The following is a 19,599-nucleotide window of genomic DNA, read 5'->3' on the forward strand; positions in this document are numbered from 1 at the left end:
CAAAATTGAATATCTTAAATAAATATTTCAAGCTCCATTTTAACAATTCATTGCATTATAATAACAGCTACAGGTCATTAAGATTGCTAACTTTGAAGAAAATTATTTATTTAACTTAGTTCTTTAATATTAGGCATATTCTTAAAAAACATTGATTTTTTGAAAAGCTCATTATCTTCACTTGACAAATTAGCATTGGTCCTTCTAATGCTAAGTAAAGGAAATGATGGATACAAGACAAAATTATTAAACATACAAAGCTCATGTCTTTATTGTACTGTTTGCTAAAGCTGCATTTAGATAAAGAACTGTAAATATTGAATGAATGAGAAAATTCCATTTGGTTCTTGGTCAGCACTTGTTCGTTTACATGTATATTTCAGCATAACTTCATTGTAAGTACATCTGTCTGGAAATCTCTTCAGTTTCTGGGTAATGCACACATTCTGTCTTCTAGTTCAGCTCCCTCATTTGAGTTTTTTACTATTTGTAAAAAGACATTTTTTACCCTTCCACACAGAATTGATTGTTTTGTCCAGAATACATGCTGTATCTGGTATTGGAAACATTATCTGATGAAGCCTGATGTTCAAAGATATTTTAAATATTTTTTGAAATGCTCATATTTTCTCTTTCAGATTCATCTTGCAAATGCATGCTGAAGATTCGGTAAGTAGAGTTGCTAGCAAAAATAGGAATTGTGTTAAGAATCTGGGATTACATGGATGTGCCTCAAAAGATTGTATTGTTATTCATACAGTAAGGTGTATTCGCAGCAGTGTCTCATCACTGGTATTCATGCAATTTTTTATAAGAAAAGATGTATGTAACTTGAAGCCTCAATAGTTAGAACATGTACACAGTTAAAAGGTCTGTATCTTGCATCAATGTGAGCCTCATAAAAGCTCATTTACTTAAGAAACATTTTTTAAGTTAAACAACATTAACAGAAATTCATCTGTTGCCTCTAAATTACCCATAGCGGAGAATGAGTAATTGTTTCAATTGATTCAGTTTCCTGCTCTTTAAAGTGAGAATAGGATAACCAATCTGTTTTAGCAGTATATATAAAAAGAAGTAGGTCATATGTTTTAAAAGCATCCTATGTGCAGATTGCTGATATTTTTAGGTAAAACAGTGTCATCATGTCTCTGGAGCAGATTCAGATTTATTTCTGAATCACAGCAAAAAAAAATCCAAATTCAATGATGTCATCTAACAGTTTGATAGATTTGCCTTGGGTTTTCTGGTATTCATTTAATTTCTTAGAAATGCCTCAGCTCAGGTTAGTTGAAGTTTTGATTAATGCGGAAAAATAGTTTTAATTTTAAAAAGGTATTCTCTCTTCTCCTTACCTTTGTGCATATGAAATCATTTGATATAGTGTAAATAGGAAATATATACATTCATAGATCTATTTTTATATGTACATTGATCACTGGATGAAGCCTTCCAGATATAAATGAATCACAGCCATGAAGAAAATCAGTGTGGTGAGTCTTGATAAACTTTTAGACAACTTCTCAGAGATAGAAAAGGTAAGTGAGAAAATTAAAAAATAATTTTAGAAAATGAAATCCCTATTTACAAATATTTTGTGATGTTTTAATAAGCTTATCATTTGAAAGTTTCCTTAAAGTGGTTTCAGCTAACTAATATGCCTTGTAATACCGATACTTCTGTTTGGAAGGTGTTTGGATGGACAGTATCCCAGAGTGATACGAGTGATTTAATAGAATCATAGAATGACAGAAAATCCTGAGTTGGAAGGGACCCACAAGAATCATGGAGTCCCACTTCTTGCTCCACACAGCACAAACTAGAAATCAGACCATGTGTCTGAGAGTATTATCCAGATGCTTCTTGACCTCCAGCAGCTCGGTGCTGTCACTGTCCCCAGAGAGCAGAGCTCAGCGCCTGCCCCTCCGCTCCCCTCGTGAGGGAGCTGCAGGCCGCCATGAGGCCTCCCCTTAGTCTCCTCTTCTCTAAGAGGAACAAACCAACTCATCCTCAACCACAATCCCCAGATCTGTTTCAGTGGGGCTGCTCTCCAAACTTTTTCTCCAGTCTGTACATACAGCCAGGGTTGCCCCATCCTAGGTGCAGAATTCGGCAGTTGGTCTCGTTCAGATTCATGCAGCTGGTCATTGCTCAGCTCTCTGGTTTGAGAGATCTCTCTGCAAAGTCTGCCAAGTCTGAGAAGCCTCCTTTTCTAATGGTGCCGAGGCCAACTTTGGCTTCTCAGGAGAAATGCAGAATATCTTTTTGTAACAAAAACATCTATTGGTGATACCAGTATTACAGAGCTTTGCTGGACTTTCCTTTCAGAAATTGTTCTTTTTTTCTAGAAAAATATCATTACTATAACAGGAACATCTGTTCTTGTATTCCGTATGCATTGAGCTCTCTATTTGTCAGTTTTTAGGAGACTGATCCACTGAGAAAAATTGGTACTGTAATTCTTGTTAGACCCACATTGACCAGCTCTCCAGTAATTGATCCTGTTCAGCAAGTCCATACTAGAGATAATATAGATTGGGCACCTGAAATATTTTTCTCATAGAAAAAATATACCAATTCCCATTCACACACATTACTCACTTTGGTGCTCAGTGAAGGCATCAGCAGCCTCTTATGCAAAACAGTAGACAGAAACTTACTGATGAATAATGTAGAATATAGACTACGGAATTCAGAAGAAAGAACTAGCTTATAAGTAGTGAAGTAGGTAGTGTTCTTAGTTCAGCAGAATCAACTGCATGGTCTTTCAAGTCTAAAACGTGAATGCCATGAAGTTCAACAATGCCAGGAGCAAGGTCCTGCACCTGGGTGACTGTGTGATTAATTGATTGTGAGCAGCCCCATCAAGAAGGAACTGGGGATACTGGTGGATAAAAAACTGAGCCAGCAATGTGCACTTGCAGCCCGGAAAGCCAGCTGTATCCTGGGCTGCATCAAAAGCAGCATGACCAGGAGGGCAAGAGTGGTGATTGTTGCCCTCTGCTCTGCTCTCATGAGACCCCATCTGGAGTCTTGTGTTCAGCTCTGGGGTTCCTAGCAGAAGAAGGGCCTGTTGGACCAATTCCAGAGGAGGTCCACAAGGACAATCAGAAGGCTGCAGCACCTCTCCAATGAGGACAGGCTGAGGGAGTTGGGATTGTTCAGCCTGGAAAAGAGAAGGTGCCAGGGAGACCTTACAGTGGCCTTTCAGTATATAAAGGAAGCTTATCAGAAAGATGGAGAAAGACTTTTTACATGTACCTGAGCCTGTAGTGACAAGACAAGGGGCAACAGTTTTAAACTGAAAGAGGGTAAATTTAGGTTGGATTTAAGGATAAATTTTTTTACAATGAGAAGCATAAGACATTGGAACAAGTTGCCCAAAGAGGTTGTGTATGCTCCATCATTGCAAGTGGTCAGTCTCAAAGCAACCTAATTTAGTAAAAGATGTCCCTGCCCATTGCAAGAGAGTTGGACTGGCTGATCTTCAAAGGCCCAGTTCAACCCAAGCCATTACATTCCATGATGAAATTTCCAGAAAGTCAAATAACACAGGCTTTTGACTGCAGTACTGTGTCAATGTTAATTTTTATATCCGCTTAAAACTCAAAATTAAAAACTTATATCAAAAGATATTAATGTAACATTAGTCTTTTTCCAATTTTCTAGAAAATATCAGAAATTAATGAAGCAAACAATCTACTGGTTCTTCAGCTGGAAAAATCTAACAGGTTGCTATCGTTAAGCCAATCAAAGGAGGAATCGGTAAAAGAAGGTAAGTTTCTGGGTTGATTTTTGTTTGTTTGTTTTTTAAGAAGTCTGTTTTTGCTTGTATTCAGGAAGTTCTGATAAATATTTCTGTTATTTTCAGGTATATGAAATACAAAAATATAGTAGCAAGGATCTAAGATACTGCATGAAAAATAGTAATGCTTAATCTTGTGTAACATAATGGAATCCACCTCATTTTCTCAAAACAGATAAATTTAATTCACAAATATCTTTTGAGAACTGCATTAAAGTAACTGTTTTCTGCTTGATTTTAGTATCCACCCACTTTATTGGATTTTTAAGCAAATGCAATACCTATGAAATAGGTATGATATTTTTTTCTGTTGATTGTCTTACTTCTTTTTCCAAAGAAACAGGGAAGGAGGAAAAGGGTCACCTGAACTTGAGACACCTGATGATGTTATTGATCCCAAGTGCTTACCTTTTACTTCCATATAGGTCTTTAGAGCTTCTTATGAACAGCTGCAGTTTACAATTGCCAGCATTCCTAAGCAAACTAACACCAGCAGTCCTACTTAAAGTGTTAGAACTGCGACTTGTGTTAATCCACGAGCAGCTCGAATATATGTGTAGAACAATAGGGTCAACATTTGGGAAAAGTAAGATCATCATTGACATTACCATGTGTCTGTCTGAGCTGTTCCATTGTTTTCAATATGGCAAATGTCTTGTTTCACCTGGTTGACAGAAGTGTTTTGCCAACTGAAAAATGAGCCAGATGTGTTCTTGAAAGCCTGTTCCACTGTCTTCTGAAATGTCAGTTTGCTTGTAATTAGAGATGGGATGTCAGACTGGTGGGCCTCTGAGATAACATGAGGAATTATTTTTCTTGGTTGTTTCTGTGATTTGGTTTGTTTAGGATAACCCAGTTTGGGGGCTGGAATACATTTTCTACCATCCTGACATGGTTATTAAAGTTTAGTATTCCTCTTTGACTATTGCTCACTTAAATTAATTCTGGGCTGCTTTAAGGACCTTCAGCATCGGTGGTATATGAGTGTTTGTTTTACCTAGACATTTATTTGACTTCCCAAAGACTGAAGATCTGTCCAAAGTGATTAGACTTTGTGTGAAATTTAATCTCTGAAGAGGTCAGAATTAAACAATGTGACAGCCCATTTTCAGTTTATAATGTCACTGTGAAGTTTCTATCACAATGACATTTCCAACTCAGTTACCAGGTGTTAAGAATACCATGTAATTCTTCAAGCTTGAGTTCAATTAAGCCAGTACTGCTGTTGTAAGTTTATTTTATAGGCTTCACTTGTGTTTCACCTTTATTGTGATCAGAGTTTTGGTTGTATTTCTTTTACTTTATATAGCAGATATCATTATGGTGCTAAAAGTTAAGAATGATAATAAAATTTTATATCAATATTAAAAAGATTCAAACTGTTCCATTGAAGCTAATTAATGAAATGGCTTTTTACTGTTTTACATGTGGAAATTTTGAGCATCTATGTCACAATAAAAGAGCTGTCAAATAAAGGAGTAATTAAAGTGAAAACTATTAAATTAAGATTTTTTTAATACTTCTTTTCTAGAAGTATATCTTTTTAGATGGGTATTTGACAAAAAGAGAAATAATATTTAGTATTCAGCATTGATTTTATGCTGTGAAGGCTTTGTGGTTTCTTCTGTAGTTCATAGAGTTGCTGAAAGGTGCATTTTTTTGTAGAGCTTTGGTATCTGACAGATTAACTTGATAAAACTTAGGAAACAGGGTAGAAGTAAACTTAGTTGAGCACCGAAGTGAGGTTGCCAGTAGGTTCACTCAGACTTTTGCTGGGACGCAAGTAATTCAGCGTATTCACAAATGAATTGGAAAAACTTTTGAGTGAGTAAGTGAAGTTTGATGGTGATACTAATCTGTTCATTTACAATGAGACTCTCGTCATAAAGAATGACAAGGTGATAAAATGAGGAGGTGAAAATCAGTAGCAGTGCATATGGGAGGCTTCATATATAAACAGCAGTTGGCTCTAGCTGACTGCTTCTCAGGAAAAAGATCTTGGTGTACTTGTGGACAGTTCTCTGAAAATATCCGTAGTCACATAAGCAAAAGTAGTGGTAGGCATGATTATGGAAGTTACACTGTGTCCCTTTAAAGTCCGCGATTTTCATATAATGTTCACATCCCCACGTGTTAAAATGGATATATCAGAACTAGAAAAAATAACAGAGAAGTCAGAAAGGTTTTTTATTGTCAGGGAGGAGCAAGGGACAGGGAGCTGGGAACCAATCATGTATCAAGACTCACAGAGACAGGATCCTCAACAGCAGGGACGCAGTCCCATTATACCCATGCAGGGCAGGCCAGCTGGCATGATGCTGGCTGCCAAGGTCAGACAAAATTCCACAGTACCGAAAAAAGTACATAGTGATGGTACAGGTCCAAGGTCAAGGTAAGAGGGCAAGTCAGGATCAGATCCAAAACCCATAAAAGGGGCCAAATATGTTCTTATCATCCCCAGTGGATTCATGGTGATGAGGCAGGTCTGAAATCAAAGCAGACTGCGCCCAGCGCAGAGGTCAATGGGGTATGTGGTACAGGCACAGGCACATCTGCAACACAGCTGTGACTTAGCTCAAGTTTAACAAAGGGCAAGAGCCATAGCTTAAAAGCAGCTCCAAGTGAAGGAGGGGTGGCTATTTCCAAGTTATCTTCTAACTTTCTTGAAACAGCTTTTATCAGGGTCAGTGAGCTGGCCCTGAGCCCAACCAAACACCAAGGAGAGAGTTGGGGAAGGATGTTTTTGGGGCCCACACATGCATGGCCACACTTAGGGAACATCTGAAGAAAAACACAAGTTCATTGATATCTTTCCACCCTGAAGTGAAAAAAAATACATCTGGTATGACTGATAGCTGTAAAATCATGACGTAGAGAAAAAGACTAGGTAATGATTGTGATAAGAACTTGATGGAAATCAAACTGGTTGATTGATTTAAAGCAAACAGAATTACAAAAAATCCACACATTACAAAATTATGTTGTTGAATTCCCATAGAAGCTTGTGGATATCAGAAGCATATGTTAGTCCAAAAAGATTACAAAAAATAATGTAAAAAAAAACTTTATCATGTTTATTAGTATATAATAGAACAGAATATAATAGTTCAGTTGGAAGGGACCTTCGAAGACCAAACTGTCTAACCACTTCAGGGCTAACTGAAGTTAAAACATATTGGTGAGGGTGTTATTGAAATGTCAGTTGAACACTGACAGGTGTGGGGCACCAACCACCTTTCTAGGAAAGCTGTTCAGTGCCTGACCACCCTCAGGGTAAAGTATTTGTTTCTCATGTCCAGTCTGAACCTCCCTGGTACAGCTTCATGCCATTCCCACTCATCCTATAATCAGAGAAGAGACCAACACTCTCTTTTCATCTCCTCTGCTGAAAGCAACAAGGTCACCTCTGAGCCTCCTTTTCACTAAACTAGACAACCCAAGTGTCCTCAGCCTCTCCTCAGCCCTGTTAGCAGCTTTGTTGCCCTCCTCTGGATGCCTTTCAAGGACCTTAACATCATTTATATATTGCAGAGACCAGAACTGCACCCCATATTCAAGGTGAAGTTGCACCAGCACTAAATATAGCAGGAGAATCACCTCTTTTGACTGCCTGGTTATGCTGTGTTTAATGCACCCCAAAAAGCAGGTTAGCTGCCAGGGCATGATGCTGGTTTATGTTGAATCTGCTGCCGAGCAGCACCTCCAGATCCTGTTCTGCTGATCTGCTCCCCAGCCACTGGTCTCCCAGGCTGTGCCTGTGTCCAGCATTGCTCCATCACAGGTGAAGCATCCAACGTTTTTGTTCACTGAATTTCATGACATTGATGATTGCCCAGTGCTCTGAGGTGTCTAGATCCCTCTGCAAAGTCTCATCTCTCTGGAGAACCCAGATCACCTCGCAGATTAGCATTGTCTGTGAACTTGCTGAAGATGCGTTCCACTCCTGCATCCAGAGTATTGATAAACGTGTTGAACAGAGCTGGCCTAGAGTAGAGCCCAGTCACCACCAGTGACCAGAAGCCAGACAGATATAGTCACATTCACTGCTACCCATTGAGCTCTGCCCTTCAGCCAGTTCATCACCCACTTCATTATTACTAAGGCAGGACTTTCTCCCCATGAGCCCCTGTTCACTATGTCTGATAATAGCCTAGTTCTTTAAATGCCTTTCAGCGGCATCCAAGATAATTTTCTCCGTACCTTTTCCAGGCACTGAGGTTAGACTAACAGGTCTGACCTGTGTAATTTCCTGGGTCTTCTCTCATGCACTTTTTGTAGATGGGTATAACATTAGCTAGCTTCCAGCCAGCAAGAACCTCCCCAAGACTCCCACAGTATTTAACACAAAGACAGTACCTCTCACTCTGGTCTTCCTTATTTATGTTTCTTGGAAGATGAGAGGATACATTTTGGTAGTGTCTGTCCAGCTTTTTATTCTTACCTGAAGTGTCTTCTACTGGGTACTAAGAAAGGGGATAGTGAAACTTTGGTCTGACTCATTAGACTCATTTGTTTTTCTGTTAATCACAAAAGACAACGAAGGATAATCATTCAGAAACAGACCAAGAAGCTTCATTATTGATGAAAACAAAGAGCTGAGTTTTTACACAAAAGATTTTTTTACACAAAAGAGATTTTAAAGAGGGGAAGGAAAATGTTGATAAAAACAATTTAGTCTTTCCATAAACCTGTGGTATGAAAGATAGCAGAGAAAGCACAAGAGACAATGCATGAAGTCAGAGCAGCTGTGAAGACTGCAGCAAGGACACTGTAAGCAGAGTTGGCTGAAAACAGACGGAATTCAGAAGAGAGATTTGGGCTTCTTAAATAGTGGTGCCTCACATCACTGAGATATTTCACTGAGTTAAATGATTTGAGGAGATAGTTATGCCCAAAAAAAACCTGAGGAGTGTGACCTCGAGCTGTTTAGCAGCAGATGGAAGAGCGAAAAAAAAGGCAACAACAACACATCTCAATGATACTCATGTTGTAGTAGTTGTACTACAACAAGTTGTAGGATATTGAATTCTGAAGGAACAGAATTTCTGGAAGCCGAGAATTCGTGTCTAAAAGTAAAAGATTACAAAACTACTAGCAGCAGTAAAGGAAAAATCAAAAGGGGGAACTTGGAACAAAGTGGGACATCCAAGAAGTATTTCTGAAAGTTACTTGGTGATAAGATAAATGAAAGATGCCAAGGGCAAATATATATCTAGAAATTAATGTAATTAATATAGCCAATTTTTTAGGTTAATAAGGTATTCCGATAGAACTCTAGCACACCACAATACTTGAAGAATTTATATAAGTAACATTTTCGAACTGCATTCGTTAAAGGTGATCAGGAAACAATTTCACAGACAAACAACAGCTGCCGTGTTAATGGAGATCAGCAGCGATTGTAATGTTAAAAGTATTTCAAAAGGTCATTACAGCTTTTTTAGTAATTAAAAATTAGAATAATTATAAAATATTTCCAAGGCATTTTGCTTTTTAAAAAAAAAAAAAATGATAGTAATAAACTTTGTACCTTTATCAAATTCACCTGTAACATTCAACCTTCAGAAGACAGATTTATGATTAAATTAGTATCATACTGTATAATCAGAATCAGAACACTGAAAGTGCTGTGTCAAATAGTTTCTTTGCAGAACCTTTTTGAAAGTCAAAGCACTGTGGCATTAAAAACCATTTGTTATTATTCATGGAGATATAAAGGAGTCCTGTGCAGCACTGAAGAAGATGCATGAGACCAAAAGCAGCATTGATGCTTCCATTCTTACTCTGGCAAGAGTTATCCTAACAAAGCCTCGCTGTGAGAATGGCTTTTATATAATGATAGGGCCAGCTGTGGCATGGAAAAAAAGATTTCTTCTAGCCTCATGTCCTAAGCCACTTCCCAGAACCCAGCTTAGCCACATCTCCCAAGAGTATCTGTGGAAGAGTTGGTCCAAAAGCTGAAATAGCTGGGTCTGGACAGCTGCATCAATTTTTTAATGAACAACATCAACATGCATTCTTAATGCATGTACATTCTCAAGTTGAATAACATTCTTACGTTCATCTTACTACAAATGTAACGCAAGAGCAAATGAACTTGTAGGACATATAAACAACTCAGCCTTAGACTATAAGGCTTAACAGTAGACCACAAAGCAATTCGCAGAACAGCTAAGGAAAAACATGAGAGACCACATGCTGGTGAATGGTTCACATATGATTCCAAATAAACATGCTGCTTTCAGCAAAGGAACAGAGAGCAAGAGCAGCATGGAAGGAAAGGCTCTTGTTCTGCCTACCCTCAAGGAGTTGTGGCTGCTAGTGCTGGTGGGGTGCAGGAAGTGGAATTTTATTCTTGCTGAAGAACCCTTTGTTAGTATGAGAAACAGAAATGAGAATCACATTTCATGCCCCAAGAAATCTCCAACAAGTATCAGTGAGAGCCTGAGGGCTCCATGAAATACTTGATTACCAGAAGTCTCTTTGGAAATCCTTAAGGTACAAGAAGAGTGGGATATGCAAAGGAAGAAAGAAAATGTACAAAACTCAAGGGGGAGACGAGTGCTACTGAAGGCAAGGGGGACACTAACGAAATATAAGGTACAAAAAGATGAGCAACTTGGCAAGTATATACATTGTCTGAAAGATAATAAATAGGCTTTGCTTTGTCTTAATGTGCTCTTTGCTAGATTCAGCATAAGTGAGATTCAGGACTACAGTTTTTGTGTAGTGTAAATCCTTGCAGATACACTAAAGACATTTTTGTTTTCTCCTCCAAAGTGTTTTCAGTGCTGACTAAATGGAGTCCTGTGGTGCAGACTACAGTTCTGAACAAAAATATATCATAGTTTTTAAAAGAAAGCAATCACATTGTTTCCACAGAAAACTTAAGGTGGTTCTATTTTGAATGAAACAGTGTTTTGGGTTTGTTTTTGTTTAGTTTGGCCACTGATTACTTCACTTTTTTCAAATATTTCTTGCAGGACTTGCTCAGTAGCTGTAGATATTGCTTCCAAGTAACAGGGATGACATATTTTCTTAGCATCTTTGGGATTAAATATTCATTGACTAGTGTTTTGAAGGTGTTAAAGGGGGGGGGGGGGGGGGGGGAAGTAATTGATGCATTTGCTCTATAAGAAAAAAAGCAAATATTCTATTCAGTTCTAAGTTCAGATGGAAGTCAGTGCAATGAATTATAAATTAAACTTGGAAAAAGATCTGTTAGGTTTCTTTAACCTTTGGTCTGTAGTCTTTCTGAATGTAGGGAGTGTTCTTTACAGTGAAGGAGCCACGCAGAATCCATAACAGATGCTAATACCAGTGATCGACAAAGCTGCAACCATTTAGCCAAATTTTGTTTTTCCTTCCTTAATGCAGGCAAGCAAAACCAGGTGCCCACTAATTCTGTCCAGTCACAACCATAATGACAGAAGGAATTTGTCAATATTTATCTTTTAAAAATAATAAAGATAAGGAAATATTCTTGGGACTAGACAAAAGAGTGGCTTGCACGTGAATGCCTGTGCTTCATTGTAAGACTACCTGCTGTACCCTTGTTTACTCAAATGCATAGATGTTTACAATTTGTGTAAGAATTACAAGCATTTGAGTTTATCTCCTGCATTTTCAAAGGGGAGAAAATTTGTGATAGAGTGTGTCGGTACAAATGGGCATGATGACCTAGAGCTTCAGATTTTGAATAGGATTTTTCTGCAAATGCTGTTGGTACGGTGTTACCTAGCGCAGGAACTGAGAGCAGGCAATGTTTCTGTGCTGCTCCTGCTCCCTCTACCGCTTTACTGGGGGAATTGAACAGGAGAATGGCGGCGGCTGTCACTCGGCTGAGCGAAAAGCACGCGATGGGGGAGTAGGTTAGAAGGTCAAAAGGTCTGAGTGGAAAATTGAATCTTGGAGCTGGAATCATAATTCATCATCTTTAGTCCATTATTTGTGACATATTCTTTAACTATAGGATGTACAATTGTCAACAGACCTTTGTCTTGGTGAGACAAGGAACTGTTACTTAGCACACATTATCAGCTGCGGGAATTAAAAGCAACTTCAGAAATGCAGTGGTACTCTGAAAACGGGAAGCAAAGTTTCACGACTAAGCAACCTCAGTTTTTGTGTTCCCAGTCTTTGAAAGTTTTGGCGTTTTACTGATAAGGTTACGAGGAACAGAAGAGATAAAAATAGTATTTAATGAAAATTAATGTTATGTTACAGGTAGTGCATATGGTCCTTCCTTTTCCTACAGCATCCTGTCTCATTCATGATAAGATTTTGATTTTCTATAGCTAAAAAGATGATGGTAGTGTTTTATCCCCAGATCACTATATCACTCCCTATTCTCTCCACCTCCTCTTTCTGGGAAGCAACTGTATGCATACACATGCATTCAAGACCAATTGTGATTACGAGCATTCATAGTTCAGATATGATAGAACTAAGAAAGGTTGATGTGAGTGGTTGGACTCACATTATCCTTTAAGCCTGATTTCTTTTGTCCTGCCTTTATCCTGTGCTGAGTTTCCTGTTTATCCACCTCACTTTACTGCGTGTTTCATTGTGTGTTTGTCATCTTACCACTACTGCCCTTCTTCTCTTGGCAGCTGCCACTCCTCTTCACCATTAGTTGCTGCTTCTTGACTCACTGTTCTGTTATCTATCTTCCAAGGCACACCTAGCACTGCTGTGTCCTGCTCCTCCCATCTGCATCTGTTTCTTTCACAATGTCTTACCCAGTCTCTGCCTTCTTCATTACAGTAAAGCATCTTTAATTACCAACAGAAGGAAACAACATGGTTACAGAACGGAGAGGCTGACATCAGCTTTTATTACAGAGCAGCAGTTACCTCTTAGGAGGTATAATAGGAGACATCTTGTTCACTTTTGGGGGTGTCGATTTGAGTCTTGAAAATTTAGTTCCAAGTTGTAAATGGTCTCATAGGGAGCACATACAAAGAGATTTTCTGAAGTCAACAGCTTGGCTGAATTTGAAATGGCCACATTTTCAGAGTGGAGGTCAGAAAAATGTTTGATAGAGGCTAGGTCTCCTCCATTGACAGTTAAATGTTCCTGTTCTGAAGAATACATATTTTAGCAATAATGACTATTCATGTGATAGGAGGACAAATGCAAGAAAAATAATTACAAAGGACATTTTAGGAAAGCACCATCTCTCAGAGCCCACAATGGATTTTTTCATGTTCACTTTTACTGCTGTTAAGTATGCATCTAATTTTTTGTAAGCTTGCTGTTAGTTTTCATACCTTTATGTACTTTTTATCAATTTGTAATGCTCATTGTATGTAAAACATAATTAACAGCCTTAAAATTACTATTTAGCCAGCTTCTATAAGCTAAATGGTGTCTTCCTTGCCGTATTAAGATAGGAAAATGTTTAATAAATGTCATTAACTGTTAAGCAATTAAACATTAGACACCCTGGAACTGTATCTTCAGCAACATTTAAGAACTAAAACACTGCAGCAGACAAAACTAATTTAATGTAGAAAAGCAATTTATTTTGCTTTTAAACTTCCTTTATTAAAACATTTATTTGCAGATAATGTTGTTTATCAGAGTTCTCCAGTGTTCTCTTTCCCCCTTTATAGATTGTGGAATTTAATGGAGATTATCAGAGTGCTTGATACAGTATTTGGAAATTCACACATCTATCCAATAATAACTGGCTTATTATAATTTCTCAAACCCCTATCCTATACACTGTGTTCACTGTATTTTTTCCCCAAATGTACAGTAATTCCTATACATTCCCAATGTTTGCTGTTTAAGCAGCTGCCTACAAAATGCTCAACAGGCTTTCCTTTAGCATACCATTGTTTTGGCTGAAGTTCACCTAAGACAGCAGATACATGGGATGACAAGATTGCTAAATAAGCAAAATCTCAACTACGAAGTAATTTGCATTTAAATTATTATTTTAAATGCCCAATCTGTGTATAGCTTCTTTACTTTTTCTGAATTCTTGTGGTCTGTTAACAGAAGGCTATGGATTTCTAAACTGATTTATATAGTGCAAGTAAGCTTTGAAATATTACATCCTGTAAGTTACTTGTGCAAAAATGTCCTTCTTAAAAGTCGTATGAATTAAACAAGGTTAACTCACAAACAGAAAGACAACACTGATTATTTAAGAAGAGTTTAAATCACCATTACAGTGGGTAAAGCAGTATATTTTTCCTACTATTCAAAAAAAAAAAAAAAAAAAAAAAAAAAAAAAGTGAATTGAATATTCTCAGAAGACCAAACAGAAGGATTTATGCTTAAAAAGTCTGTTACTAAAAATATATGTTTTTCTCTTACATTTTTATAGTGTTTTTAAAATGTTACCTAAACCTGCTGTTTATTATTCTTTTACAATTGCTATAATGAATTCCAAAATTAAAGTGGTGAGGAAGTTATTTAAAACTACTGGATTTCTCATTTCTTCTAGAATGTACTACCTTACAGAATGTGATCAAGGGTCTAACACAAACTCTTGAAAACCACTGTAACGTGAAAGGTAAAAGCAAAAATGTTCTTATATATTCTGTGCAGTAAATTAAAATAAGTAAACATTTACAGTTTTTTTATATTCACGTGGTGTTTTTTTTTTCAGAGAGAGAAGTTCAGAGGCATCTTTTCTCTTTTTCAGAGAGAGAAATTCACTGGCTTTGTTTCATTTCAGGGATGAAACAAAGTGTATCTAAAATCAATCCTGTGCAGATTTTGGTGGTCTATATACTTAATTCATGTCTACTGCTATTATTCTACTTAGAATCCACCCATAAAAGAAGTTCTGTTTCAGTGAGATCTTTAATTAATTTAATTAATTTTATTAGGATTTATTTTTTTTTTCAGCACAGCACAGAAAATTTTAGAAAATTTGAGAAAGTATTATTTGATCACTAAACTATAGTTCCTTTAAGCATTTATGTGTTTTTTGTTTTTTCTACCAATGTGCTTTGTAAAACCAGTCTTAATCCTCAACTTAATGTCATTAAAATCAGGCTGTTATCCAGAAATACTCAACAATTACTCACTGTTGTTTTAAAGGTAAATAGAGAAATATTTGTTATATTTTTATACACATCATATATTAAAGTATCTTTATATCACAGTTTAATTCTACAGCCTATACTCTATTTTATACCCATTGTGTGTTCAAGGAAATTTAGCGTAAGTATTAGTAAACTTCTAAGATTTAGAAGTATATGGCTGTTTTTAATACTCAAAATGGATTGTACGTATCAAGAAAGCAGTAACTGCTTTTTCTGAATTTTGTTTTTGAGATGCTGCTTTCCAGTGTGCATAATTATTGTCATTGCAGACAGTCTTTATAAGATATTACACACATTTACTGAGTTGTTGCTTTGAGAAACAAGTCCTTAAAAAGTTACATCTCCTAACTTGAAAGTGCTGTGGACCTTATAGTAATTTGTTTTGTGAGCCAGTTAACTTTGCATATACATGTAGGTTTTCTTGACTGCAGAATCAGAAGAGAAATTACAGTTCAAATACCAAACAAATATTATGGTTAAATTATGAATTTTCTTATTCAAAAAAAAAAAAAGTGGAGGCTGAGATTATGTAGCTCTGTAAATTAAAATTATCAAGTCTAGAAGATGTAAATTTTTGTAAAGTTCAGGCAACTAAAAAAAAATGCAATTAATTTATTTATTCTGCTTTCATGCTAATAACTGTCAAAATGTACCTTTTAGTATATTATTCTTATTTATTTATTTATTGTTTAGATGAAAATGATAGACTGAAAGAAAACATTCACATTTTGGAAGAGAAATTAAAAGCTTGTGAACAGGTTTGTTACAAATGATCAGAGGAATTCAGTCAGAGGAATAGTAATCTCTCTTTCTCTGTTTCTTTGGGAGTAAATGCTGTAAAAAGAATAGGTCCCTCATAATAAATACAAGTTACCACCTCTGTACTTTTATCTTTCCCTCTCTGGTTTAGAAAGGAGGTAACATAAGCAGTGCTAACCACATGCTGTGTGCTATCTCTATGCTATGATTGTGTATCTCTTACCTGTATAGGATTAATGATCTTATTGCCAGTTTTCTTTGCCTGTGTTTACACTAGTCATAAATGTATATTAAACTTTTACACCAATAGAGCTGTTATCGTGACAATTTGAGAATAAATAATGCTTTCAAAAAGACACATGCAAACTATGATTATACATGTCTTTTATGTATAAATGCACATTTAGTGATGTTCTGAAGTATACACCACCCTGTATATGCTATTACCACCAAATAGTAACTGCCTTTGTAAGTGACTTAAAGAATTGCTTTGGTCAGTGTCTACCTACCGTGCTGAAGGCTCTGACAAGAGCTTTGGAGTAAGCACCTCTACAAATACAATCAATTCCTTTCCAGTTACAGAGTATTTCTCATTAGAGCAAACTTAAAACAGGCGTGCTCAAACTGTTCACTTGAGTATCAGTGCTACCAACATCACGACCACTCATACCACTGATGTTTCCACTGCTACCAGTGTAAAGTCCTACAATCCTAAAATCCTTGGAATAAGCAATATTAACAACCTTGCATACTTTAAATACCATTTCTGTTATATAGTCCTACATTCAAAAATCCAGTAAGGTAAAAATGTAGTCGCTTAACTAACTGCAGCACCACCTCATATCCTAGACTGGGGAAAGGAATACCACCTCTGCATTTGCCTTTTCTCCTCATAAGTGAAATTTATAATTTTATTTTAACTGGTAGCTGTAATAAAATGAAAATTGCTGCATCTTTCATCTGTAGACTTCCACCAGGTTCTTTAAGAAGTAACTGGAATTTTAGAATTGAACAGGTGCAACATAAAACAAGTACTGAATTATAGAGTACTGTGCATTTTGATGTGAATGTTGTGCTTTGTAGAAGGCTTTCTAAGCAAGCACAGAAACCTGAAGATTTTTATGAAGCTTTTTACATTCACAGGAATATAAAGATCAGATTGAGAAACTTATGGTAGAAATTCAAAACAAAGAAGAAGCCCACAAATTAGAAATAACACAGATGAACTGCAACATAAGAAAAAAATGTAAGTTCTCTCAAGACTAAATGCTATATAGTTGGGTAAACCATGTTGTAACCTGTAAGAGCTATACTCCTTCTAGCACAAATGCAAGAATTCAACTCCTTCATGGAAAACACTGGAAAACAGTTTCTACTTAGAGTACAGATGTCATACTGACAAAACAATGACACCTGAAAGCTAGAAAAGGATAGTGTTGAACTGAATTTGATCTTGGCTCAAGAGAACAGAATCATAGAATCACAGAATCATTCAAGCTGGAAAAAACCTCTAAAATCACCTAGTCCGACCTTTATTCTAGTACTGGCAAGTCCACCTCTAAACCATGCTACTAAGTTCTACCTCTATTACTCAACCATTTCCCTGGGCAGCCTGTTCCAGTGCTGCACAACCCTTTCAGAAATTTCCCCTAATACACAACCTAAACCTCCCCTGGTGCAACTTCAGGCCATTTCACCTCATCTTATCACTTTGTGCCTGGGAGAAGAGCCTGATCCCCACCTTGTTACAACCTCCTTTAAGGTAATCAGGGTACAAGGTCTCCCCTTAGAGAATGGCAGTACGGTAATACTACAGCAATGTAAGATGAACAGAAATTCCAAAAAAGGTAGAACAGACACTGTGAACTTTGACTGAATATCTGAAGGCATGAAATTTTGGGTTAAGTGCTATGTGGAAAATTACTGAAGTGTGAGCTAGACTGCTGTGAGGGGGTGTTCCAGCTCAATAAGAGCATGACATCATACCTTTTTTTGCAGATAAATAATTCTGCAAAAAGAAACACCTGATTGCAGTATTAATATTCTTTTCATTACTGACATAGCCTTGAAAAAGTAGGATTTTTTGGTTATCCACTTAGCTTAAAAAAAGGTAAGTAAAGTCTTTGTAGAATGTGATCTACAGAATGCTTCTTTAAGGAGACTTCATCTCACTTTCATGGGACAGGATGGCTTCCACATAGCTTTGATGTGTATTTTGTTTGACTGAAATTGTTTTCCTGTGAAATACGAAGTTCTAATATTTGGAAATGCTGTTTTTATTTTTTACATCTAATCATATTCTATAATTTAGTCATCATATTTGGTGTTACTGTGTTATTAGCTGAAGCACAAGAGGTGGAGTTTAGAGAACAAATAGAGAAAAAAGAACTGGAAATACTAGAGCTAACTAGGCAGCTGAAAACCCAAGATGAAGAGAAGCAGAATGAAATAATTAAACTGCAGATAGAGGTATGTTTTATTCTGTGTTAAAGATCAGTTATGCATTGGGTAAACTTAGAAGACTGTGTAGTGAAAAATCTCATAGTTAGTACATAAACTAATGTGACGGAACCTATGAAACTTGTGATCATCTTTACAAAGATCAGTGGCACATGTTCTCTTCTGTAATGGTATCTGAGTAGTTTCTGCTCTGAAACCTAGTCCTGCCTGATACACATGGAGAGTGAAGTTTGAGGTGTTCTTGGTTTAAATTACTTGAAAATTTTGCTATTTTTTTGAGCTGTAAAAATTAATACTTTATATTTATTCTTAATCTTTTGTATTTCTAAATGCTTGGAAGGTGGTTTATTATTTTTTTTTATTAATTATTTTAATTTTATTTTTTAAATAAATGTCCAAGAGTTTTAAAACTTCTAATCCTGCAGAGGTTTGAGTAATGGAATTCAACATGTATTTCATGACTCAAGTTTTAAGACACTGTCCTCACTGCAGAAAAATTATGTAAATACTTTAAACCTTTCACATATTTAAAAAAAAAAAAAAAAAAAAAAAAAGCAAGGTGTGAAAGTGTTTGGGCTGAGTTATCCTTGGAACATGAAGGAAGGGGGATGGTTTCAGAATTTTTTAGCATCCGTTCATTTTCTCCTCCTGCATATATATACATATATATATATATCCTTGTATTAACATGCTTTTTTTTCCCCTTTTGCTGGGTTGTTAATGTTTTTAATGTCCTGATTCTTTCAGTTCAATGCTAAATTGGCAAGAGTCCAGAATAAAACAACAAAGTCATTTTCAGATGCTTCTGTCTTGCCACAAAGTATCTATCGAAGGGTATGTTCTTTAATATCCTCTAATCTGCATATTCAAACAGTCGTTCTCTGGGGTGTTACTGTGTTCTGTTTTTTCCACAATACATCTTTATTTGGGAAAAAAAAGAGTTCCATGTCTTACAGGGCCCATCTTCACTCTCTCCAACACATCTCTGCCACCTCTAGACAACTAATTTCATGTCTTCTGCGCTGATGTTGGTATAGATAGAGTTTACCTTAATACCTTTGACATGAACAACAACAAAAGCCTACACGTGAAGTGGTTTTAATACAGAATTTTTAACTTTGGAACTTAAGGTAGTAATGACATCAATAACTGATACAAATTATATATGCATTATTGTCTTTGTAGACTGGGAATTTTGTGATGTCACAGAAACAGGATTTTGGGGAAGTCATCTTTGTAATGTTGTGATAAGAAATACTGAGAAAGATATTCTAGTATTTTGTATTAGCAATAGCATATTGCAGGTAATAATCCCACCTGATGTTTATGAACAAAGACTTCTCTTGCATTTTTGCAGAAGTTGCAGCATCTCCAGGAGGAGAAAAACAAGGAAATTGAAATTCTCCGAAACACCATAAGAGACTTAGAGCAACGTCTTAATAAAGGCCAGGACTTGCACTTCAAACGGAGGCGGTTTTGAATAAATAGCATGAGGCACTTCAGTAGTAC

At 36.5% G+C, this 19,599-nt stretch overlaps 1 protein-coding gene across 1 annotated transcript; it reads left to right on the top strand.

The window, feature by feature from the left end:
- Positions 1–1,475: 1,475 nt before the first annotated feature.
- Positions 1,476–19,570, top strand: CCDC152 (coiled-coil domain containing 152; the record flags this gene model as incomplete). Its single annotated transcript, XM_084305129.1, has 8 exons — positions 1,476–1,538; positions 3,670–3,775; positions 14,265–14,333; positions 15,565–15,629; positions 16,774–16,876; positions 17,972–18,099; positions 18,838–18,924; positions 19,448–19,570. 8 exons carry the CDS (start codon positions 1,476–1,478, stop codon positions 19,568–19,570), a joined length of 744 nt encoding a protein of 247 aa, XP_084161255.1.
- Between the last annotated feature and the right edge of the window lie 29 nt (positions 19,571–19,599).

This window comes from Netta rufina, assembly GCF_964035555.1.
Source record: "Netta rufina genome assembly, chromosome: Z".
Classification (NCBI taxonomy): Eukaryota; Metazoa; Chordata; class Aves; order Anseriformes; family Anatidae; genus Netta; species Netta rufina.